At 40.4% G+C, this 16,884-nt stretch overlaps 1 protein-coding gene across 2 annotated transcripts in view; it reads left to right on the plus strand.

Moving 5' to 3' along the window:
- The first annotated feature begins 10,153 nt into the window (after positions 1–10,153).
- Positions 10,154–16,884, plus strand: part of pts (6-pyruvoyltetrahydropterin synthase) — a 50,280-nt gene continuing 43,549 nt past the window's right edge. The window contains exon 1 of one of the 2 annotated variants that reach the window (XM_049563941.1): positions 10,154–10,313. In XM_049563941.1, coding sequence (XP_049419898.1) covers positions 10,222–10,313 — 92 coding nt within the window. In that variant the 5' untranslated portion in view covers positions 10,154–10,221. The remainder of the gene's footprint in view (positions 10,314–16,884) is intronic. The other variant, XM_049563942.1, reaches the window with a different exon arrangement.

The following is a 16,884-nucleotide window of genomic DNA, read 5'->3' on the forward strand; positions in this document are numbered from 1 at the left end:
GGATTCTATGTAGATTCCATGGAGAAGAAATGATAAAGATTGTCGATGAAGCAGTAAGAAATGCTGATGGAAATACAGCTTTTTTTTAAAGCGCTATTTGTTACATATATTTGTGATGATGTGTTGTATAGACTTAAACTTTGCCAGTTACCCTTTCTATTTCTTGAAAAAGGCCTTCCCTCCCACCAATGAAGAGTTGGAAAAAATCAAAGGAGAAGAGGCTAGGCTGCAGAAGAAAGAAGAAAATGAGGTGGACTCCAACTGTCACTGCATTGCATGGCCCATAAAAGCCTGCATTTATCAACGCATTGTTGGGTCCAACAAGTATGTTCTAAATTAGCAGTCTTTACCATGAACAATACATACTTTTTTAGTGATATTAAGTTTGAGATTATAACACTTGCACAACATTGAGATACTTAATATTTAGCCACTATTTAACATTTGGTGAGTATTACAAGTCTTTTAATGACACTTGTGTTTTGGACTTAGATTTCTTCATGAAAACATAAAGAACTACCAATGGCTTCAGTGTAAAAACTGCAACAAATGGATTCATTTCCATTGCGCTGGAGTAATAGAGAGAGTGGACTGAAAGAGACTTCGATTGTGGCTGCAATAAAGCACCCCAAACAAATGTGTAAGTGCTCTGTTCGCTCCTGCCTTTGAACAGTTTCTGTATGACATGGGCATTCCATGCTAATGCAATCCTTTTAAAAATTGGTGAATACATTGTGAGACTGGCACAGCTGTACCAAAATAGCCAAATACATTAATATTTTAAACCTAATATTCCTACATGCTAATATATAGTATGGACATAACCATTAAAGGAAATTGTGTAATCAGTGTTTAGCTGACAGGTGGTTTAAATGTTTTGTCTGATTCTCAACAGTAAGTCAAGCCTGGACTCAACAGAGGTGGACAGCATATTGACCGACCAAGAAATACAGGTATGAAAAATATGTGAAGCCAAGCTGTATAAAGAATGTATACGTAAAAGAACCATTATAAATAACTTTAAACTAACTAATAACACAAGTCAACCCTAAGCATGTTATATTCTAAAAGAGTTGGCAAAGGTTTTGAAAACTACCTCTTTAAGCCACATGTTGGTTTTCACAATTCTCACAAGTAGTTAAATACAAAATCATGGTTTTTGACTAATCACAGAATTATGGTTTTCAATTGTAATGTAAGATATAATGGAACTTACTAAGCTGTAAAGAGCAGCTGTTGTTCATATTTGCATCATTACCCTTCAATGGGGAATATGAAGAGTTGTACATGTTCACCTGTGATGGTAAAGGAAAACTTTATAGTATCATAATTATTGTTATTCTCAGGATGTGGATGAAAATCCAAGAAATGGCAAGCTTCTGTCCAACAGACAATTTCTTCACAAAAACAAGGGGTTTGATCCAGGGCACCTGATGATGTATGCCAACAGCAACACATTGTTGGATGAAACAAAGGTACACCGAAAACATTGCCATGTTACCTCATAACAAACAACAACATGTGTTTTTCAGTGAACAAAAGCAATGACGTGATTACAATGTCACTTACTGAAGACGTCCATGCATGTTGTACATTCCATGATAACATTAAATTGTGAACTGCACTGTGAAATAATGTGTGGCAAAAAGAACGACAATGTCTCAAAAGCTTCACATGATGGTATGTATCTAAGACATTATGTGTAATTGCTAACATTTGTCAAATATTTTAGACTGCACAGATGATGAACAGGCTACAGACCATCCTGTCTGTACCAGGAACAGAAACTGAGCAGCACATGTACCTGGAAGAAGTAATACTGCCAGAGGTAGGATTCTTAGTATTTAACAAAGTAGTTATGAGAAATACACATCACTTGTGACTGACTAAACCTTGATCATAACAAGAAATGTTGTTATATAGTTTGAAATTCACTGTTGATTTGTTCTCCATAACATAAATCCATGCTGTACTGGCATCTGATGAAAAATAAAATAATTATTAAATAAGAATGTATCCATATCCTTTCTCTTGGTAAGAGTGTACAAAATTAACATATAAAACATGGAACGATTGGCCATACTTTAGCTATTAACGTCATTGTTTATTTATTTGTCCAAGCATTCTGTATGCAGCTTGTATATGTTAAGGTTAAAGGTCTTTCTGTCCGTCTTTAAGAAATGAAACGCTGTCATTCAGTGTGCATTTTGGTTGTGTTTAAGGTAACAATTCAGTGGCTGAGGCAAACTTTCGGCCTTTGGCGACATGAGGCAGAAGCTCTCCTATTCAAACAGGATGATTCCCAAAGGTAAGACTGGACATGTAAATCATTTTCATTGTGACATGTAGGACATGCCATTCCTTCTGTTTGGGGAAGGTAGGTATGATATTGGGGTGTGATCTGTGGTAAGGAACAGTTGGAGAGCTGCTAGGTGGCAGCAGTTAAAACTTCCCTCTATCATTTTCGTCTGTTTCTTGCCTGCAAATTGCCTTACTGTGCTTCTGTTTCAATGTAGTACAAATGTAATGGCAAGAAAGAAGTCTTCGTATTAGCTATGACTACCACATACTTTTTCAATCTTCATTCTTCATACCTGTTGAAGGATGGGCCTACTTGTAAAGTTAAATCCAAATTTTTGAACATACACTGCTTGTTTGCTTCTGTGTGAATTTAACAACCCTCCTCCCGTCGCCTGGTCATATTCAGTCAGAGAGACACAGGCTGTGTAAGTTCAAAGTAATGAATTTTATTTCACAAGTAGTCCCAGAACGGGTAATACAAATCTAAATTAAGGATAAATGACAAAATACAAAATCATACAAAAGGCAAATGCAAAACAATTGGCAGTCCTAAAATGTGCACGTTTCATGATTATTTTAATAAAAGCTGTGTACATTTTGAGACAGATCATTTTTGGTTTTGATGATGGCAAAAAGAATGATTTTTTTGTGTGAATGAACAGAAGGTATTTGTGAAGCACGGTATAATGAAATGTTTGTACTCGCATTAATGCTATCTACTCAACGGTTGCATGCCTTTGAATAGAAGTGTATGTACTGCGGGTGCTGTGGAGTTGGTGTGTGGTGAGTGAAGATATAATGAAATTGATAATGAAAAAAAATGCAGATATAGCACAAACACAAACTACTGACAGTACTAGCTGGGGTTATGTGGGTCAAATTCGCATCGTCACAATGCAATTAATAGAAAAATGTAGTAGATCAATAGTAGATGAATGATAAAAAAATGAAAAGGCTCCCACTATTAATGAATGAATGCTTAGTTTCCCTGAAGAATCCATCAGTCTATAAAGTGTTAATTTTTTACAGGAAACTAAATCTTTGCACTTTTTCTCTTGATTTCAAGTGGACAACAGGCAAGCAGCAGCCCTACAGGCCAAGAGCACACAGGCCAACTTGACATTGAAAAGGTAGCTCCTTTGCTAATCTCATCTACAATGTCTGAGCATATCATTACCCAGTTAAACAGAGGGTTAAAACTCAAGTCCCCTCCTGTAATATAACACCACAGGAACATGTTACATCCATCTTGTTTGGCTTTAAATTGAGGTACCACTCATGCTGCAGTGAACAGAGGCTTTTCATCATCAACACATTTACCAAAAAGATTTGGTTTACTCTATAACACTGACAACCTATTACTGTTTGGATTTTGCATATTGATTTTCTGTCTCATTTTTGATTAATACAATAAGGTTAGGTTATTTAGTTCCTGTTTAATTAGTTGTAATTCGCAGTGTTAACTTCACAATTATGTGTACTTATAATGAATGCAATTTTGTGCTAATGCTGCTTTTCTTCTAATGCAGGAAGACAAAAAAGATGACACACGACTGGCCCACATTTTGTTGGCAGCCCAGTGGTGCAAGACAAAGGTTTTCAAGGGAACAGTCACTGAGCCTGAGGTTTTAGAGATGGACAATGAAGAGCAGCGCAGAGCCGTGGAAGAACTTAAAAAGGACAGTGGTGATGAAAATCTCAGCTCAGCACGTGAACTTTTTCTATTTACTTTCCAATATCACAGTGACTTCGACATGTTTTGTGAGGAGTTCGTCGATAAGGGCTACAAGGTCGATGCTTGTTTTGAAGAACGTGATTAGTTTTGGGGAATATTGTTGATATTTTTTTTTTAGATATTTTTTGGGCATCTTTGAGCCTTTAATTGATAGGACAGCAAGTGTGAAGGGGGGAGAGAGAGAGAGGGAATGACATGCACCAAAGGGCCACAGGCTGGAGTCGAACCTGGGCCGCAGTGGCAACAGCCTTGTACATGGGGCGCCTGCTCTACCACTAAGCCACCGACGCCCAAAGAAATAATTCTTTCTTCTTTATATGTGTTAATAAAGTTTCTTGTGTTTGCCTAACGTGTTTCTTTTTCATGTTCTTCTGTAAATAATCAACTTTTCTTCTACCCCTACATATCAGTATCATGGAGCTGATAACCATCACATATAAATAACATCTAACAAGTCTCAACAGCTGCTTGTCATTGACAACATTTATAAACAAATATCAGTGAACAGAACCTAACTAGTTAAGATAAAATCTTATTTCCACTAGATTTCGGGGGGGGGGGGGGCAGAAAAAGAATCTGGCAGGCTGTGGCATCATGTGGCATCATGTGGCACGCTGTGGCAGGCTGTGGCATCATGTGGCATCATGTGGCACGCTGTGGCATCATGTGGCAGGCTGTGACATCATGTGGCATCATGTGGCAGGCTGTGGCATCATGTGGCAGGCTGTGGCACGCTGTGGCACGCTATGGCATTATGTGGCATCATGTGGCATGCTGTGGCACGCTGTGGCATCATGTGGCAGGCTGTGGCATCATGTGGCACGCTGTGGCATCATGTGGCACGCTGTGGCATCATGTGGCATGCTGTGGCATCATGTGGCAGGCTGTGGCATCATGTGGCAGGCTGTGGCATCATGTGGCATCATGTGGCACGCTGTGGCATCATGTGGCAGGCTGTGACATCATGTGGCATCATGTGGCAGGCTGTGGCATCATGTGGCAGGCTGTGGCACGCTGTGGCACGCTATGGCATTATGTGGCATCATGTGGCATGCTGTGGCACGCTGTGGCATCATGTGGCAGGCTGTGGCATCATGTGGCACGCTGTGGCATCATGTGGCATCATGTGGCACGCTGTGGCATCATGTGGCAGGCTGTGGCATCATGTGGCACGCTGTGGCAGGCTGTGGCATCATATGGCATCATGTGGCACGCTGTGGCATCATGTGGCACGCATGTGGCAGGCTGTGGCAGGCTGTGGCATCATGTGGCACGCTGTGGCATCATGTGGCATCATGTGGCAGGCTGTGGCATCATGTGGCACGCTGTGGCATCATGTGGCAGGCTGTGGCACGCTGTGGCATCATGTGGCATCATGTGGCAGGCTGTGGCATCATGTGACACGCTGTGGCATCATGTGGCAGGCTGTGGCATCATGTGGCACGCTGTGGCATCATGTGGCATCATGTGGCACGCTGTGGCAGGCTGTGGCATGATGTGGCAGGCTGTGGCATCATGTGACACGCTGTGGCATCATGTGGCAGGCTGTGGCATCATGTGGCACGCTGTGGCATCATGTGGCAGGCTGTGGCATCATGTGGCATCATGTGGCAGGTTGTGGCAGGCTTTGGCACTGTGTAGCAATTGTTATGTTAAGATATTTTCATAATTGTATTTCATATTAGATATGTAAAACAAGTAATACAACCAAGGAAATATAGAAAATAAGAACAATATAAGCACAGGTAAATATAAAATATTAAATATAAGAATAAGAATAGTACAATATGTACAGTATTTTACATTCACATTTATGCAGTGGAACAGATATTAATATATATTTATTAGGGCTGTCAATCGATTAAAATATTTAATCGCGATTAATCGCATGATGGATCATAGTTAATCGCGATTAATCGCATATTTTTAATCTGTACATTAAATGGATTTTTTCAAATTGTAATACATGAGAATAGACAAATGCTTGCTTTATGCAAAAAAGCATGTTTATTGCTACAATGAGAAATACTCTCAGTTCAAGTAAGTAACATGGACTCATGATCTCATGATCAAAATAATGCGCCGTGACGCCGAGATAACTATGATTACTCAAAGAGGTCCAGTAGTCTCCGGTCAGTGCCACTGTGTCTGTCTGCTCCAACGCCGCCGCCACCTTGGCTCTCTCGTCCTCATACAGCTCGTGGATATTCTTGACAGTAGTGGCTCGACTAGGCAGTTCGTATGTCCAGTCCTTGGATGCAATGCGGATTATTTCTCGCAGAGCGTCGTCCTCCATAATACTTATCAGCCTGCACGCTGTAGCCACCCATTTGGCGACTGCTTTTGTAAGTTTGTGGCTTGTAGAGTCGTCCAGCTGTTTCCCTTTCAAATTATCCAGCGTGGTTTGCTTCATGCGAGGAGGGGGCGCCGGGCTCTCTGCATCCGCTGTGTGCTTGGCCGACAAGTGGTATTTGAGACTCGACGTACTCCTTTGATAAGTAAATTCACGGTGACAATAAATACAAATTACTTTTGTCCTGTCAAGAGAGCCATCTGGCAAGACTTTGTAGCTGAACTTGCCATTCAAAATACTATCTTTTTCCATTACTGTTCACGGGGTTGTAGTTTGTTTGCCGCATCGACCTCGGCACATTGCTTCCTGTTTTTCCGAGCTACGGAGTGACCCGAGGTTCAAATGCTACTGCGTTAATCGCGCATTAAAAAAAATAGTGCCGTTAAAGGCATGTTGCGTTAACACGTTAATAACGCGTTAACTTTGACAGCCTTAATATTTATATAATATTAACAAGTGCAAAACAAAGAGAAACTGTGCAAAACTTTGTACATTAAAATGTTTAAACAAGTAGCTGATTTTTCCCTTAATTTTTATTTTGTATTCATCATGACTCCACGGCGGAAGTGGAAAGCAGAGTGACTGTCTTAACAACACGGACCAGTGGGTTTTCCCAGGAAATGTGGCCCCGCCCTTATTGGCAGCGAGTCAAGGGAGGCGTTTCTGAACTGCCGAGTGGGTGCCAGGAGATGCCACAGATTGCCACAGATTGCCACTGCGGTGCCACTACCTGCCAATGCCAGTGGGAGGATCTCGGCGCTGTTGCGGCTGTAGCCGGCTTACCTCCAACTCTCGTTGTAAAATGGACAAACCATACTGTCCACGTCTCTCAAGCCATCTGCGAGTCCATATGCGCCGACGCCTCTTCTTTTTGGACGTTTCGGCACAGAGTATAGCGCAAATCATCAAAGCAAACCGCTTGTCCTGCTTCGTTGGCAACATCGGCACTTCCAGAACAAATCGAAGCTTGTTCTTTATTGTATCTTTATTGACAGCTGTCAACGGGCAGGACAGTCAGCAGGGGCCGACGAGCCGTTTTCACCCATACAGTGTGAGCTCTCTGATCGTGCTTGATGATCGGAACATACAGTGTGAGCACATAAATCGTGAGCTTTGGCTGCACATCGCAGACGATTCACTCGTATAGTGTGAGCTGGTATTAACAACAAGATTTTAAAAATTGTACAGTGTATGCTGGGCTTTATCTTATGAAGAAAAGTAAACATTCAAATGAACAAGTCTACCATTTTCTAGACTAGATTAAGGGAATATTTGATGCTAAATACAAAGTAACCTTTAAGATTTATGGCAGACACTCTGCGAGAATATGGAAATGGAGTGAAAGTAGGTAGGGAGAAGGTGTAGGGGTGGTTTGGGAAAGGCCCGTAGTGTTAAAGCACTTTGAGTGATCAGAGGACTAGGTAGGCACTATACAGATGCAGGTCCGTTTACAATCCACTTTCTTTCTTTCTTTCTTTCTTTCTTTCTTTCCATGGTGTGAAACTGCTTTTGGTCTACTACATGTATCTGACAAACTGTGGCATTTTTATAGAATGAGTAGCATTTTCAATTCAGTCCTTTCATTTGAAATAAACTGAAAAGGAATATGAATGCTTCCTAAACAACTGCCTATAGTTTTACCACCATTGTAGCAGCTACAGAATTATAATGCTGTTTATATTGTACATTTACGCATCAGTAATTTATCTCTGACAGGAACCATTCTTTCCTTAGGCCATGTTAAATTTTACAAGGAGGAATATTTCTTGTGTGGACTTATGTATGATCATAATAGTGAATATCACCACTAACTGTGCTAATATAGTGGGAAAATCTGCTGATAATTGTTAAACAGATGTTTTTTTATGAATCACCTGACACATGATAAAGATATAACTAAACACTTTTCTGTTTAAAAGTACAAATAATTCATTGATAATATATAAATGATAATGAAGCATAAAATGAATGACCTTTCTGTTCTGTGACAAACTGTTACAGACCTGTTCTCCCCAAACAGAAAACAAAACTGTAGGCTACTAGTACAGAAAAAGAGAAAGTATGTAAGGCACTTTCTATAGGCTAGAGAGCAGGGAGACAAATATGACCTGTGGGCCAAAACCGGCCCTCCAAAGGGTCATGGCCCACTGGATAACTTCACATACCTAACTATACGTTCACACCAAAAGCTGCCAGAGCTGCAAAATAGCTGAATTCACTCTAGCAGCGCAGCTGGTAAAATATTTTGCCGCAAAGCAGGTTACTGGCTGGAGCACAGAAATGTGACTTCATACATTTGCATGAGTACAGAAACTTTCACATTTGGACATTGAAACAGAATAAAAAGTCTAAGGTCTGACATTAAACATTAAACACACACAGCCTGTGTTGCATTCAGGCGTTGTCATGTAAATAACAAACTCCAACATTGAAAAGGCCGTAGCACAACACAGGAGCATGTCAAGGGGGCCGAACCCGAACCGAATATGAGCAAAACTTTTTGATTTGTTATTACCCCCCAAAGCTGTAAACCTAGGGGAAACACTGTCAGTGGTTTGGGTTAGAGTGCCTACAGTGTGATTAGTTAAACTGGTGGTAAGGAGAGCAAATGAATTGCATTCCCGTTAATAACAAGTGTTCCAGAACAAAAATAAATTGTATAAGTGTGTGCGCTTGTCCAAACTTGTGTATCGATTCAACATGGAAGAAGACACTCTTGTAAGTATACCTATCCCCTGTTTTGTCTGCTACCTATTGTGGTCATATTTAAAGATACTGATCAAATATTGTCAATCAGCAGTGTCAGTACAAAGAATCTATTGCTAAGGCACTGCCTAAACTTTAGATCTGTAAATGGTTTGTATAGGTGGGGGATAATTTAATTTGCTTCCTCTATAGCTTCCTTTTTAGTTTGTTGTGGTGATGCTAGTATTACTACACACACAGAAGTGGATATGGATGGGAAAATGAACCTGTGACTGTGAGGAGTAGACTTCTGGACTTTTTTTAGACTGTTGGGGCGACTGTGGCTCAGAGGTAGAGCGGGTTGTCCACCAATCGGAAGATCAGCGGCTCGATCCCTGGCTCTTCCAGTCTGCATGTTGAAGTATGCTTGAGCAAGATACTGAACCCCAAATTACTCCCGATGATGCTTCCATCATTGTGTGAGTGTGTTAAAAATGGAGTAGCAGGTGGCACCCTAATGGTAGCCTCAGCCACCAGTGTATGAATGTGTGTGTGTAAATGGGTGAATGTGACTCGTAGTGTAAAACGCGCTTTGAGTGGTCGGATGACTAGAAAGGCACTACACAAATGCAGGTCCACTTACCGTTTACCATTAGACTGACTGAATGTGGAAAAACTGTGATATTTTGTTTAAATTGCACAGATATTTCTTAAGACATCGCAGGCTTTTTTAAAGGGATTGTTTCGGAATTGTGAGTTTTTGTTTTCAGTATGTAGGCTACTTGTACTTGTACTTCTTTACATCAAAAGAAATGGAAACATTTGGAGGTGTTGTTATTTATAGGTTATTATAGAATGGTTTTACTCATGTGGTCCACTTGAGGTCAAACTGGTTTGTATATGGCCTTAGGACTGAAATGAGTTCGACACACTTGGGCCAGAGTGGATCCGGTCTGCTCTTGCTTCAGCTCATTCACCTTCACAGCTTTTGATATGCATCTTGGACACGTGAGTTGTATTTACGCCCAGATTTGAGCCAATGACAAGGCAGCGTGAGTCACGGGGGCTGGAGCTTAGGCAGCAGATCATTTCATCCGGCTCCTTCCGGACTCCTCTCAGATTATTTCCCATCCCTCCCTCAGAGACCATGGCTGGATTCTCTGTGAGCGACAGCACAGCGGAGCGTATCGGCTACATCACCCGGACCCAGAGCTTCAGCGCCTGTCACCGACTCCACAGGTATATCGTTCGCTTTTTATTAGGAGACACGCCGTTAGAGATTGATACACAACCTCTGTTTTCTAAACCCTCCTGCAATAGTTATATTGGCTTATGCCAGTGGAATAGCACTGACCAAGTTGCAGGCTTGTACATGTAATAATGTGCGGAACCAGTTTTTATATGCGTTGCATAAACGGAGAGACTCGGCAGACTCCCACGCTGGCGAGCGGTGGGCCGGTGAAAGTGTTCCCAGTAGGAAAATGTTTCCCTCAGTTAATGCGTAGCGCCGCCCTCGGTGGTTGGGGTCGGGGGTAAGAGCTCTGATAAAAGGTTTAGGTAGGGGAAACGTTTCGACGGAGACACAGATACAACCCCGGCAAGGTAAAGTAAATGTATGCGATAACGCAGCCACATATAACCGTATAAAAGCCATATGTGTACTACTGAAGGCTATATTTGCTGGGATTGGCCAAGTCCCTTCATGTGCTGTCGGCGATGCAGAAAATAATGTGGTATCAATAAATGGCCATTCAGACAGAGGTAACAACAGTAGGCAGGTGAGGTTCTAGCACATTTGGTCACAAGTTCAATAATACAAATTTATTAAACAATTTTAACGTAGCTTTCTTTATACATGAAAAACATCTTTAAAAACTAAGCAAAAATCCTTTTTACTGTCTAGCCTATGATACAACATAATTCCCTCTCTAATATCTGTTTTATAGTACTGTGAAAACATCAACAAATTGCTCCTTCAAACTGCTGGATTTATTCAAGTTTCTCACCAATAGCCACATTTTCGAAGATTACATTAAACACATCATGAAAACCTCATAATTTACACAGTAAAACTACCAGTGCTAGCCTGTGTTACTGTAGTACTATATTTACTGAACAGAGCTTGAACGCTTCACAATGTAAATCGGCCACCGGCTGCTCAGAGGTAATGATAGCTAACTCTCCTCCTGCCACTTTTCTTTGTCTCCACATCCACTCCTTTCAGTAGTGTAGTGGCAGTTGAGTGGGCATCAGAGAACTTTTGTCGTTTTGACATGATAATGATATATTGTGTTTCGGGGCTCACGTGAAGTCAGATGTGGTAATGCTGCAAGCAGCTTTCTCTACAACGCTCATCCAAACAACTTCACACTCTCTGCCTCTTTGGGTCCTGAGCAACACATATGGACCCAAACAGCTGTAGAATCATTATGATGTTATAGACAGGAAAAATTAAATTAAGGTGCTATTTTGACTCATAGTAACCCAAAATAACGTATAAAAGGGCAATGCACTTAAACAATCTGTAACTCAATGGTGTACTGCTTACTTTCTGTGTAGGCTACTTCTACTTGTACTTCAGAGGAAAACATTATACTATTATATTTACCTGACAGGGACATCCTAATGGTAACACTGCAGATTCAGATTTTACTCACAAAATATTACAATTACAACATGTTTATTTTTTTTTTTAACTAATCAACAATATATTAGAACTGAAAGTTCCACCTTAAAACAGACATTAAGTAAATTTATATACACTGTGCCATCATTTCCTGTAATTATTCTCCTGCCCCCTGCTTCATCCATCCCTAAACACATGCAGTATTTTTTTTTATAAACACCCGTATGGTGTAGAAAGAAATTAGAAACACTTGACATCATATATAGCAAATTGTATATTTATGCGTCCACAGAATAATTTCAGTTAATATAATTTTAGTTAATAAAACTGTTAAAGTCCTAACTAAAAAAATTAGACCAAAATAAGGACTTAATTCATCAAGATCAGTTTGTCTGTTATCGAATTTTAAAACATAAGGCACAGAGTGAAATTAATATTTGGTGACACTACAGTGTATAAGACTGATTTTTATTGAATATTTCTCTTTTCAGAGTTGCACTTTGTAGATGGTCCCATGTCACTCGTCTCACAGCTGGCAGCACACACACAATAGAGAAATGTCATCTGTCCATTTCGGAGGAAAGATCGTTTTGAATGGAAGTTTTTATTTAACTTTTTTTAATTTCTTTACACAAGAAAATCTACAAAGGTGTACCAAGATACACAAACATTTTACTATCCACAAACATGTCTTTTTATATTTGTGTTGTGTAAAGTCATATCCACAAAAATACAGATTGATGTGCAAATATTTCTAAACACAACTTTAATTTCAGAAATGTGGTTTGAAGAGACCAGAGCTTGGTCCAGTGATCTTAACAGCTGGGCATAGAGAGATTAGGCCAAGGTGCTGATGAGAGGACGGAAAGAAAGAAAGGAATTAAAGAGTCAGTCATACCTCAGAGAAATCCACAAGTCAGATCATTCTCATAATCATGTAGCAGAAACACACCGGTGACATCATGGTTTACAAATAAAATCTGGAAATTAACATTACTAAGATAATGATCATTTTACAGCTGTCAGGCCAACTGTCCGTCTGATTCCATCATGAAACCAAAACATTTTACTGATCAAATGAAGGAGGTTAATGTAGGCTGCTTCATTGAGTGGTAATTCCATTTGTGGTGTAAATTACTAATTATTGTGAACTCCATAAATACATACACACATCACACCAAGCCATGCCTGACACAGTGCTACGACCTTACCAAAACAGAGTTACTGTCAGCAAACACTTCAGTTTGATGCCATAAGCATATTCATTAAACTATACAGTATAGCAACAAAGTAGTGGTGGTGGAAAGTAACAAAGTACATTTACTCTCAAGTGCTGTACCTAAGTACATTTTTGATATATTTTTACTTTACTTGAGGATTTCCATATTCTGCTATTTTATTCCTCTACTACTCCATTACATCTCAGGCGGAAATATTTACTTCTTATTGCCCTACATTTATTTGATGCATGTAAATACTAGTTCAACTGTAGATTTAGGCTAATAATAAGAAAATAAAATGAACTAATAAATTATGATTGATAAACATAAGACTTGACTGTGACCTGCAGAAAAGCCCCACATTTACCAGCTTCAACATTAAAGAGATAAACACATTAATGCATCAGTCACTGTATTGGATCTGAAATGGACCGCTGTGCATAATGAGTACTTTTACCTTTTGTTTTTCTTGTATTTTTTATCTGAGTAAAAGATCTGAGTACTTCTGCCGGCACTGCAACCGTGTGTCAAATTAGTCCATTAGCTTGATGCTAAAACATCATAGGTATTACCATAACACCCTACTGAAAATCAGCATCGCGATTGCAATAATATTATTCCTACAAATGATCCAGTTTTTTTACATGCTTAACATAAAACTAAATATGTGTTCATACTTACAGGCATAAATTCCTCATGCTCTGTGGGAACAAGCTCATAGCGGCTGACTTCTGTCCTTGTCGTTTCCAGTTGTTCAACATTACACTTTTGTTTTAGCCTCGTTGGTACAGACTGAAGTTCCATCAGCTCATGCAAGAGAATGTTGCCACCTGCTGTTGTGGCACAAAGTCACAAAGTCACAAATGTCATATGGCCCATAAACTGACAGAAAGTAAAAGCAAAACTAGTTTCACATGTAAAATGGATCCACAAATGCGTAAATATGACTTCCCGTGTATTTGCTCTGGTAAAACTGTTTAGATTTGTAAAATCTGTAACATTTTTATTTGAAATTAAAATGTGTGTTTACAGATTAAGTTATGTGTATTTGCAAATCATGCTGTTTTTTTGTGAATATGGCTTTACACACACAAAAATAAAAAGACATGTTTGTTGATAGTGAAATATTTGTGGATCATATTACACATTTTTAGATTTTCTTGTGTGGGTTTGGGTTACAAATGATAAAGTCCAATAAAACTTACATAGAAATGTAGCTTGTTGTCTTGGTTAGAAAGAAGCATAGTTTGTGTTTTATCAATGTTTTCTTATAAGTAATTGATCCAGTAAGTTTGACCCCATTAATATCTTTCCACCTTTACTGAACTGCTTTAGGCAGGCAGCTGTTGTCCCCTCTTCCTGGTACTGCACACTGGCACTGAATCTTTTAGTAGTAAGGAGCAGTGGACTGTACCAGCCTCCTGTCATTCCTGGGTATAAGTAATTATGGCAAAGAAAATACCAAAGATCTACTTGCGGTCAGAAGCATGCTAAAATACACTTGGCGAGACATTTGCTGGACCCAGTCTTCTCTCTGCGGAGCCCTGAAGCCCAGTCCCCACCTCTACGCAGAGACACAGAGCGCTGTTTGCTTGTTTATTCAAAATTCATTTATATTCAATGTGGTATGTACCCAAATTGCACCATGTTTGAAATGGCACAATTATGGGTCCCTAGCAATACAAAAAAGAAGAAAAGCACATGCACATCTCATTCATAGGTGCTGAGTCCGTAAAATAGAAGTAGGCAGGTAGAAGACTCGCAACACTGCAGCTCCCGGTAGAAGAATTATTTTATTAAGTGACGACATAATAAATAAAGATTACACAAAAGATAAAGACAACATTTCAAGCCCAAATGGGCTCTTCATCAGTTCAGTGATTAGATAAGTGTGTGATGGTTAGGGATTTAACGATATGGAAAATTTGATATCTCGATTATAGTGACGAAATTATCACGGTAATGATGATATTGAGATATTTTTTAAGCGCTGTAAAATGTCCAAAAAATAGATACATTGAAATAACTTAACTTCCTTATCATACTAAAATGTTAACAGCCAAAATCTTATATTAAAATGAAACTTTCGCATTAAAGGGGCAAGGTATTGGCACAGCAACAGAAAAATGCAAGAGTAGAACAAAAAACATACAATATATAGAATAGATATCACAAATGTGCAGGAGAAACCAAAAAAACCCTAAGGGTAATGGCCATCATTACACAGAACAATTCACACATTAGAAGTGTGCATGTGAGTGAGAGGAGTGCTTGTATGAGAAAAGGAGTGCATGTTCTCGTGTGTGTTTATGTGTTAGATCAAGACTGTGAGCAGTGAATTTAATTAACCTTATAAAACCGAGAGCCCCCATTAAGGCTCTCGGTTAAAGGTTAACACGGCAGCGTTTTATGTTGTTTCCTTGAGCTTATGTCGAGAAAGCATAACTGGCCGTCTATATCGATTCTAGCTTGCCATACAATAACCATAATCATAGTGATTCAATCATAGTTGATCTCAATTAGCGTTACGTTACGTTACGTCGGTTTATATTCTGTCGGCTCCACTCAGTGTTTTCAGCTCTGTTTCGTTTTGAAACACTTAGCAACATAGCTGCTAATACGGCTATTAGCTACTCAGCTAGTATTAGCTCCTAAGTGTCTTAAACGAAAACGGAAAACCTAGTCGCCGTTTAGGAGGACAGATACGGCTCAAATGTCCTGTATACGTCGAGAGTTACACATTATGACAATCTTAGTAAAACCGAAGTCCCTCACACAATAACTGACGTTTGCATAGCATAACTTGCATCGACTGTAAAGCTGTGGATGATGGTCACGGAGATGAGCCAGCAGATTTGTAGTGTTGCTACCCTTCGCAGCAACTTTCTTTCTGCATGTTCTGCACACAGGATAGTTGTCCTCCACCAGCTGTCCCTCTGCATTCTTCAGAAACCCAAAGGACATCCAGACTTTCTTTCTGGCTCTCAACGAAGGTGGACGCTTTTTCTCTCGCTCCCTCCCTGCCCCTATCTGCCCTGCTTGCTGCTCTTTGTCTTGTGCTGTCTCTGTCTGATCTATCGGAGCCTCTCTCTGCATTTCTATCAGAAAACTAATACCATGCGATTCCTGAACTCCTTCGCAAGATGGATGCCAACTTGGAGAAGTTGTCAGCCCGGCTCGGCTGAAACTGGCCACCAATTTGGACATATTGGAAGCAAGCCACCGGGAGACTCAGAGAAACTCAAAGGCAGACGAAAAATTGCAGTGTCGGCCTGACCCAGAACAGTTGTTATCTTCATTGGCTCCCAGAGATAACCAGCTCTCCCAAGGCCGTTTACCTCTCCACTCTCCTGGACGTTATGCAGACAAGATGCTCCGGCCCCATCTCCCCCCCACCACCCCCTCCTCCTGTGAACTTTGTTTCTGGATCAGAACTCTCCAAGGTCATCTCCACGGCAACGGCTGTGTCTTTGTCATCAGTTATCAGACGGCAGAGACAGTGGTTTGGGACTGAGTGGAGATGAAGTACATGGACTTACACATACACAAACATGAAGACACATATAACACACACACCCCCTCCAACTCAACGCCTTCTTGGCCCCCCCCTCGTCGCAATGTAGCATGGGAGGTGATGTGATGTGCCCAAATGTGGCTGTGTGCGCGCCCCCCAGTGTCTGTGCTGCGACCCCCCCCCCCCCATATGTGCAAGTCTTCAAGTTTTGTTGTAATGTCTTATTATGTTGCTTATGTGCTGAGGTGTTTTTTTTTCCTATTCCCACACTGTGCCCCCCTACAGGAGCCTAGTTTGGCCTCTTGTTCTCCTTTTTTCATCTAAGTAAATGGGGCGCTGCTCGTGTGGTGACCCACAGTTCTCCCGCTCCTGTCCTCCCCTGTTCTGTTATGTGGGGGTGGGAGGGGCGGGTTTTCAATATTTGTAGTATTTCTTTTTTGTTGTATGTTT

The sequence above is a fragment of the Epinephelus fuscoguttatus genome, linkage group LG20 (assembly GCF_011397635.1).
Source record: "Epinephelus fuscoguttatus linkage group LG20, E.fuscoguttatus.final_Chr_v1".
NCBI classification, from domain to species: Eukaryota; Metazoa; Chordata; class Actinopteri; order Perciformes; family Serranidae; genus Epinephelus; species Epinephelus fuscoguttatus.